We start from the raw sequence: 9,941 nt of genomic DNA on the forward strand, positions 1-9,941 counted from the left end.
ACTTAGTGGCATTTCTTCCAGTCCTTTATGTTCTGAATTCAAATGCTGCCGAGGTTGACTTTACTTTCATCTTTTCAGGGTCGATGAAATAAGTACCAGTCGAGCACCGGGGTCGATGTAATTGACTAGCCCCTCCATTAATAAAATTTAAGGCCTTATGCTTATTGTAGAAAGGAATAAAAATGATGAAGGTGGTGGTGATGATGATGATGTAAACTACAAATATACAAGAGGTTATGAAAATGATATTTCATAAACATACAGGCAAACATTCGTAATGTACAGAAATAGAATTTATCTGTTTGCAAAAACTTTTTGTTTGAAAGAAACAAAACTGAAGAAGGAATCATGCAGGGCGAGATATAATCTAATTAGTATTTTCTTGACTTTTTGTATTTATATAATTGAGAAGAACCTCAAATGAAAATGTTCGAAAGCGACCGACTATCTTTAGTATTAATAGGAGGAGGAGGAGGCGTTGTATGCAAGGGAGGTAACTCTGATTACTCAATGGGTGTGCCGGGTGTCAGAACTAACTTTTAAACTTTAACCGACTTATTTATTATTTTATTGTTGTTAATTTACTCCTCTTTCGGACCACAAATATATATTTATGTACATATATATATTCTATCGGAACCAAATACTTCAACAAAAATATATACAAACTTTTTCTTTTATTTCACATTTTCTATTAAAACTTTCTCGAGTGTGGAAAAAAAAACAAAACAAAAACAACAGGAAGGAAACTGTTGCGGAAAATGACCGACTTAAGGTAATAACCTACTTCCGTAGTTTCTATAACTTTTTTTTCATATTTTACATTTTCACTTCAATCTTCATACCGAAAGAACTGAAGAAAAAAATATGACTAAACTTTAATAATATTTTATTTGTATTTTTTCCAATAACTTTTGGCGTTACTCATTCTTCAGTAGTTACATAAAACTTCGTAAGAAGTTTCCTGTTAGCAAATGGCAAAATTTAGCTAAAACAGTGTGGGAACATATTTATTTATTTCTGCTTGTGTCTTAATTTGTTTTAGATACTTTTATTTTTATTGGATGTTTTTGCTTGTCATTTTTTTATATAAATATATAAATTTTTTCTTTTGTTTTTAAATCGGACAGTTGCGGATTTTTGTACGTTTCGCCTACGATCATGTAGATTTGTACTTGTAATCCTAACTGAATTTAAGCATGGAATAAGGACTGGAAAGTGGTAGGTACAATTCTAAATTTATACTTATACCTTTTAGAAAGAGAAATTGTTATCTAGTAGTGGTGACAACTTGTCGGAATTTGTTGTTTGGGAAACTTTTGGCGAATGTCCTTGCGATTGTTTCGATGTCTGCAAAAACTTTAGATAGCTACGAAGTTTTTGCTGACAGCTGAAACTTTAGTGTACGTATTTGTGCAGATGCATATGTTTGCATGTAGAGGTATGGCTATCAATGTGCTTATACATATTTGTGTGTTTTTAATCAGGGTTACTGTTGCCTAGAATAGAAAATACAATAAAATCATTGTTTGCCCGTCTGCTACTGAACGAAAGTTGTAAATTTATACGCAGGTTGGTTCCAAAACGGAAGGAAAAAGGGAACAGGTGTTAATTCAGAATACAATGGAAAGTTGACCAAGTTATTACGACTGAAACTTGTGCAATAAATTAATTCTGAAAAAATATATAAATTTCAAGGAAAATATTTTACAAGCACCACATAAGTTTAGTTCTGATTCAGCGATTGTTCTTTTCTGCGCTATCAGCAACAACACCCCATTCACTGGAGTTTTGTTTCTCTCTCTCTCTTTCTTCACATCACTCCACGTTTCCAGAATTCATTATGGGTGTTGTTACCAGACTGTATTATTTTTCGTAAAAATTAAAACACGTTTCCCCCTCCCCTCGAGTATCTTAATTCAGCTTAATCGTTTCCACATCACTTTGATACTTTTTCTGCTATACCCTGTACTCCTGTGCTTTTAGTAATTCTTATTATGAATTTCGATTAAACAATGTACAGAATTGTAAGCATAAAATAAGAAGAGAAAAATTGAACTTGAAAAGTTTATATACGACTTTTATTGATTGTATTGATAGTTAAAAGTATCGATACAATCGGTGCAAATCATATATTTCCGCTGTAACTATCCAAAATAATTTCAAACTGTTTGGATTGCTTTTCATTTATCATATTTTGTTAAGAGTTATTTTTATTTCCTGGCTCTTATTTGATCAGTCTGCCAGTTTTATAATTAAAATTAAACTAACTTTTGTTCGTCTTTCGGAAACCAACATTCACATCACTGCCTCTTCTGGTCAGTAGCAGACAGCAAGCTGCTAGGAAATCGTTTTCCCTTATATTCAAGTCCTAGGCGTTTGAATGTGCATGTATAAGCACACATACACACACACACACATCTATCACACGAGGTGTGTGTGTAATACCAAAATTCCCCCCAAATTTAGGAATATACCTTTACTAGTTGGTAATAATGTAATATATGTATATAGTGATGGTGCATGGCTTAGGGCATTCGCTTCTCGATCGTAAGGTCGTGAGTTAGATTCCCGACTTCGCATTCTGTCCTTGAGCAAGATACTTTATTTCACGCTCCAGTCCATTCTACTGGCAAAAATGAGTTGTACCTATAATTGAAAGGGCTTTGATACATTTTGTGTCACGCTGAATCTCCCTGAAAACTATGTTAAGAGTATGAATGTCTGTTAAATTGCTCAGCTACTTGCACGTTAATTTCACGAACGAGCAGGTCTGTTGATCAGAATAATTGGAACATTGGGCGTTGAGGGCGAAGGAGTGTCAAGCATATCATCATCATCATCATCATTGTCGTTTAATGTCCGCTTTCCATGCTGGCATGGGTTGGACGGCTTGACTGAGGGCTGGCAAGCCAGAAGGCTGCACCAGGCTCCAGTCTGATCTGACAGAGTTTCTACAGCTGGATACCCTTCCTAACACCAACCACTCCCGAGAGTATAGTGGGTGCTTTTTACGTGCCACTGGCACGAGGGCCAGTCAGGCGGCACTGGTAACGATCATGCTCGAATAGTGCTTTTTACGTGCCACCGGCACGGGGCCAGTCAGGCGGTACTAGCATCGACCACGCTTGAATGGTGCTTTTTATGTGCCACCAGCATGGGTGCCAATTAGGTGGTACTGTCATCGGTCACGACAGTGACTTCACTTGACTCAACAGGTCTTCGCAAGTACAGTTTATTGCCCAATGATTCAAGGGTACTCTTAAATGGGCTCGTTATGCTGCACGGGCATAGGCCACGGTTACGGTCTCACTTGGCTTGCTGGGTTTTCTCAAACACAGCATATGTCCAAAGGTCTCGGTCACTTGTTATCGCCTCCATGAGGCCCAATGTTTGAAGATCGTGCTTCATCACATCATCCCAGGTCTTCCTGGGTCTACCTCTTCCACAGGTTCACTCTACTGCTAGGGTGTGACACATTTTCACACACCTCCTCATCCATACACAACACATGACCATACTATTCTTATTCTAGCAGCTACATTTTCAGAGCATCCGGTCACCTAATTAATGGAAGCTATCAACTACTTCTAGTTTTTCCCCCTGGCATGTGACGGAAGCTGTTTTCTGCACATTTTCAGTGTTTATTACCCCTGAGCATTTGCCACACACAAGAACTATCATCCCAGTTAGCCTTCTTTGATATTGCTGCACCTCTTATGTGTCCATAGCTTACACCGAGTACATCTTATGGAGTTTCTACCTACCCCTTTTCTACAAATCAAGCAGGGCCATCTACCTGAAGGGGTTTGTGATTTGTCTGCCTTCCTGCTTATTAAGACTTTGGTTTTTGCTAGATTAACTCTAAGGCTCCTCAATTCTAGACCTTGCTTTCACACCTGAAACTTCTCCTCCAGTTCTGATAGTGACTCAGCAATTAGTGCAAGGTCATCAGCATAGAGGAGCTCCCAGGGGAATCTTGTCTTGAATTCCTCTGTTATTGCCTGGAGGACTATGATGAATAAGAGGGGACTGAGGACTGATCCTTGGTGGACCCCTACTCGGAATTCTTCACTATACTCATTGCCAACCCTCACCTTACTGACAGCATCCCTGTATGTGGCTTGTACAGCTCTCACTAACCACTCATCTATCCCTAGTTTCTGCATTGACCACCAGATAAGGGATTGGGGGACCCTGTCAAAGGATTTGTCAATGTCAACAAGAGCCAGATTCAGAGGTTTATCTTTGGCTAGATATTTCTCCTGCAGCTATCCTACCTGAAATATAGCATCGGTGATGCTTTTCCCTGGCACAAACCCAGACTGTATCTCATCTAAACTGACTCTCTCCCTAATTAGTTGGGCTATAACCCTCTCCGTGACTTTCATTACCTGATCCAACAACTTGATACCTCTGTAATTGTTCATACCTTTGTAGCAGTTGACTATGGTGCTGTTACACCAGTCATTGGGTATGACTTCTTCATGTATCACCTGATTGACTGTACAGGTGACTAGACTATAGCCAACACCACCAGGTATTTTAAGCATCTCTGCAGTGATTCCTGATGGGCCAGGGGAATAATTTTACTTCCTTATCACATTTCATGGTGCTTATTGGAAAATCGAAACTCCAAGTTGTCTGATTCTAGTGAAGCAACTACACATATTGTGGAGGTAACTATTCAGTATGCAGGCAATTACTGTATATATCATTTGAGAGTGAAAACTTACAAAAATTCCCATCAGTGGGTTTGTTGTTCTGCTTCAGTCTGAAAAAGATGTTTATATAAAATATTAGCAGTTAACTTTTTATAACTTATATATGTCTGTTTATGTTTGTATTGCTATTTTTTTGCGATTTTTTTTTCAATTCCATAATTGAGAGACTCAATAATTAGATATCAATAGGATTGTAGTTCCAGCCTGGATTAAGTACTGGGGCTGAGATGATTACTTAAAAAACTTTGTAGGCATTGCCCTTACATGGTTGTAATCTAATAACTGAAGTTAGCAAAAAAAATTTAAAGGCTACAAATAAAAAACAGGATAATTGAAATTAACAGTTAGTTTCATTAACATTGATTTATTTCTTGTCATTCCTACTTATTGTTTTGTTAATTTTTGTATTTTTTTATTTGTTTAATAGAATATCCAGCATGGAGGATCCACCAGAATTACAAATTATTTTCAAAGCAGATCCTTCATTGGAAACTCAGTTCTTAAAATCAACCAAAGTAGCCTCTGTGAAAAGGACCCATGTCTGTGATATTTGTGAAAAGACATTTTCCCAGAAGAATACTCTAGTTTTGCACATCAGGACACATACTGGTGATCGACCTTACCACTGTCAAGTATGTGGTAGAGGTTTCTCAGCCAGCTGCTCTTTGAAAAAACATGTAAGGATTCACACAGGAGAAAAACCCTATAAGTGCAATGACTGTGGCAAATGCTTTTCCCAGAATAGTCACCTGATCCTTCATATGAGGACACATACAGGAGACAGGCCATACCAGTGCAGCCTCTGTGAAAAACGGTTTTCCTACAGCAGTTCTTTCAAGAAACATATGAGAATACACACTGGTGAGAAGCCTTTCCGGTGTGAAGTTTGTCAAAAGAGTCTCTCTGACAATAGTGCCCTGAAACAGCATATCAAAACGCACACAGGTGAGAAACCATACCAGTGTGAAGACTGTGGCAAGAGTTTCTCATTGAGCATTGACTTGATCAGACACATTCGCACCCACACCAAAGAAACTCCATATCATTGTGAGGTGTGTGCTAGGAGTTTCTCTGTCAACAGCAATCTCAGGCAACATATGCGAACACACACAGGAGAGACACCCTACCCCTGTGATATCTGTGGCAAGCGATTTTCTCGAAACAGTACACTAGTCCGCCACATCAAAACACATACAGGTGACAGACCATATACTTGTGAAATCTGCCAGAAGAATTTCTCTCAGAATAGCCATCTTATACGACACATGAAAATTCACAAGGTAAAACCTGTTGCAATAGATAAAACAGTTTGATATACATATATGTATATTGATAAAACAATCATAAATAATTTTTATTTATAATCTAAAGAAAGAAGTGTTTATATATTTTTTTTAAACTATAAGGTAAGAGAGGTATAACTCACACCTTGGTGCCTTACACTCTTTCTCTTCTGTCTATTTTTAATCTCCATTCTCTCATGTATATATATATATTATATTGTTAATGTTGAACATTATGTACCCCTTTGAAGAATTATATTGTCTTGTTACTGGGGTCAGCTTAGTCTTCTATTTATCTAGAGCCAATAAAATGAACATCAGTAACATAATGGGGGTAAATTCAATACACCCTATTATATAACTATTCTATATTTGTTTTGAGATGAGGAATTATGTACATTATTTACAATGGATGGATAGGTGTCCTCATCTTGTTTGTTGTTATCACATTTCAGCTGATGTATTCTCTAGCCTTCATCGGGTGTTCTAGTGGAATTTCGAACCCAACCCTTTATTTGATTGATGGGGTACACTGTTTTCATTCCTAAGGTATGTAGCTGATGTTATTTTTCTGTTGATATTATTTTCCAAGTCCCTGCCTGGGATTGAACTTAGAATCCGAGGGTCAGTAGCCCACGCTTTTATCCACTATGCTATATGCTTGTGGGCAATTATAGAGTAAATCTTTTAGGGCTTATAAACCTGGTATTTTATCTTTTAATACTGGTTCCCATATTACATTCATATCTACACCAGGTCTGCTTAGGAGGTTATTGTGTCCTAGCATATGTGCAGCCTCTTCTAATTTTCCTATTTTTCAGTGGTGTTCTCTGTCGATTATTTTAACTTCATCCTACAGTGGGAAGTATACAGTATATTGTATCCACTATAAAGAGAGGGATTGTCGAATGCCTAAACATCAAGCAAGTTTTTTTCTCCAAACTTGGAGAGAAAAAAAAACGCAACAAAAATATATTCCTACATATCAGGAAGAAATGATCAAGCTAAGAAACAATCTGCTATGCAACAACTACCCAAAGAACATACTATCCACTCTAATTAGGAAGAGGGGAGAGGATGGAACCCATAAACTGAGCACAGTTTGTCTACTCTGTGTCAAAGGCCTCTCAGAAAAGATACAAAAAGAAAGTGGTCCATATGACATCAGGACAGTATTCAGAAGTAATACAACAGTTTGCAAATATCTTCTCCGAGTAAAACCACCCATAGAAGAGAATATGACCAAAAACTGCGTGTACTCTATATCCCATGCAATTGTGGTAGGTTATGCAAAGGCAAAACATGCTGCCCCCTTTAAGTAAAGATAGAGGAACATCGTAAAGCTCTGACATGAGGAGATGTTGAAAAATCAGGTATAGCTGATCATGTATGGAAAAACAGAGACCACCTCCCACTGTGGGATGAAGTTAAAATAATTAACAGAGAACAGTACTGGAAAATACGAAAATTAAAAGAGGTTGCACATATGCTCAGACACAATAACCTCCTAAGCAGACCTAGTGCAGATATGAATGTAATATGGGAACCAGTATTAAAAGATAAAATACTAGGTTTATAAGCCCTAAAAAATTCACAATTGCCCATGGACATATAGCATAGTGGATAAGAGTGTGGGCTACTAACCCTTGGTTTCTAAGTTCAATCCATTGCAGGGACTTCGAAAATAATATCAAAAGAAAAATAACATCAGCAACATATCTTACGAATGAGAGAACAGTGTACCTCATTAGTCAAATAAAGATTTGAAATTCCACCAGAACACCTGAAGAAGGCTGGAGAGTACATCAGCCGAAATGTTGTGATAACAACAAACAAGGTGAGGACACCTATCTGTCCATTGTATATAATGTACCTATTAGTGGTACAGACCCTTTGCTTTGTGCCAAGTCAAAAGATAATTGGGGATTTTTTTCTGTTCCAAACTTGGAGAAAAAAAAAACGCAACAAAAATATATTATTACCAACAATAATATGTATTAACTTTCATTGTTCTTCACAGATCCACTTTCAGAACAAGAAAATGGAGTCTTCCATATGTTGTAGAGCTAACTCCTCCACCCTGATTGAATGTGATGGGGGTGATGTTAAAAGTGAATGCATAGATTATCGAAGATGTCCAAACACATACACACGATTCCTATGTTTAGTATCTCCGTCCACACCCTGAATGGCTGTGCACTTTTCTTCTTGTTTCTCTACCTTGGTATATTACCCACTCGTTCATTCACTGTCTGCTATACTGCTGCATTTTTGCCAAAGATATCTTTAGGGATGGTTACAGTTTGCAGCAGTTTGAATCAGTGTCTTTGTTTCCATTTCCTGAAACCCTTCAGTTGGCATGCTAATACTCTTCAGAATAATTGTCACACCTCCTCTACTGATCTTTATAAATCTAGGGCTTTATGTCTACCAACTTTGTGTTTGTGTATGTTTTTATATGTATATGCTGGATGGATGTGCATGCATGTGTGTGTGTGTGTGTGTGTGTGTGTGTGTGTATATATATATATATATATATATATATATATATATATATATTTAAAATACAGAGATGCCTATAATAGGACATCTAACCCGCTAGAAAGAGCAGCAAAAAACTCTATACCACAAAAATAGGGATAATTTCGAAAGGGAATGAAAAATAAAAACATTTACCAATCTATTTTCCATACCATGGTTTCAAGCTATTTTAGCAAACTGTTTTTATTTTTCATTCCCTTTCAAAATTATCCCTATTTTTGTGGTATAAAGTTTTTTGCTGCTCTTTCTAGCGGGTTAGATGTCCTATTATAGGCATCTCTGTATTTTAAATGAATAGTATATAGTATATTGACTAATTTTTATTCTCGCTGGACCACTGGTGGTAAATAAAATTTCTAAAAATTTTTTGCTGCCCTATGATTTATTAATAATGATAAAATATATATATATATGCACACACACACACACACATGTATACTATATATGTAAGTTGCAACTATGTGGGTTTGTGTTCAGTCCCACTGCTCAGCACCTTAGGCAAGTATCTTCTACTATAGTCTCAGGCCAACCAACGACTTGTGAGGAAATTTGATAAATGGAAACTGTGGAAGCCCATTGTGTGTGTGTGTCATACACACCCTGCTGGACAACCAGTTGGTTTATTTATGTTCCTTTGTCTTAACAATTCAGCAAAAAAGACTGTAGAATAAATACCAGAATTGAAGTATGTACTGGGGGCAATTTTATTGACTAAATGCTTCAAGCAGCATTCCAGTATTGTTGAAGTCAAATGACTGAAAGAAATAAAAGATACATATTATGTGTGTATGTGTGTATATACATCTATATATATATAGATGTGCAAACACACACATATTTACATACACATCTACTTTATCCAGCTCTTCCAATGTGATGGACCCAATTTTAGCCACTCAAATTCATATATATATATATATATACACACACACACATATGTATATACACACATATATACATATATATATATGCACATATATATACACATTTATATATATACACATACACACACATATATATGCTCATATATATTTATATGCACACAAACACTAGGTAGTCTTATCATCATCATCGTTTAACGTCCGCTTTCCATGCTAGCATGGGTTGGACGACTTGACTGAGGACTGGTGAAACCGGATGGCAACACCAGGCTCCAATCTAAATTTGGCAGAGTTTCTACAGCTGGATGCCCTTCCTAATGCCAACCACTCAGAGAGTGTAGTAGGTGCTTTTACATGTCACCTGCACGAAGGCCAGTCAGGCGATACTGGCAACGGCCACGCTCGAAATGGTGTCTTTTATGTGCCACCCGCACAAGCCAGTCCAGGGGCACTGGCAACGATCTCGCTCGAAAATCCTACGGGAGCCAGTCAGGCGGTACTGGCAACGGCCA

General features: G+C 37.2%; 1 protein-coding gene across 1 annotated transcript in view; it reads left to right on the plus strand.

Moving 5' to 3' along the window:
- Positions 1 to 415: 415 nt before the first annotated feature.
- Positions 416 to 9,941, plus strand: part of LOC106874060 (zinc finger protein ZFP2) — a 20,695-nt gene continuing 11,169 nt past the window's right edge. Inside the window, exons 1-4 of the mRNA XM_014921637.2 lie at positions 416 to 775; positions 1,131 to 1,221; positions 5,152 to 6,031; positions 8,028 to 8,118. Of these exons, the coding sequence (XP_014777123.2) occupies positions 5,162 to 6,031; positions 8,028 to 8,118 (961 nt within the window). The 5' untranslated portion in view covers positions 416 to 775; positions 1,131 to 1,221; positions 5,152 to 5,161. The remainder of the gene's footprint in view (positions 776 to 1,130; positions 1,222 to 5,151; positions 6,032 to 8,027; positions 8,119 to 9,941) is intronic.

The sequence above is a fragment of the Octopus bimaculoides genome, chromosome 14 (assembly GCF_001194135.2).
Source record: "Octopus bimaculoides isolate UCB-OBI-ISO-001 chromosome 14, ASM119413v2, whole genome shotgun sequence".
Classification (NCBI taxonomy): domain Eukaryota; kingdom Metazoa; phylum Mollusca; class Cephalopoda; order Octopoda; family Octopodidae; genus Octopus; species Octopus bimaculoides.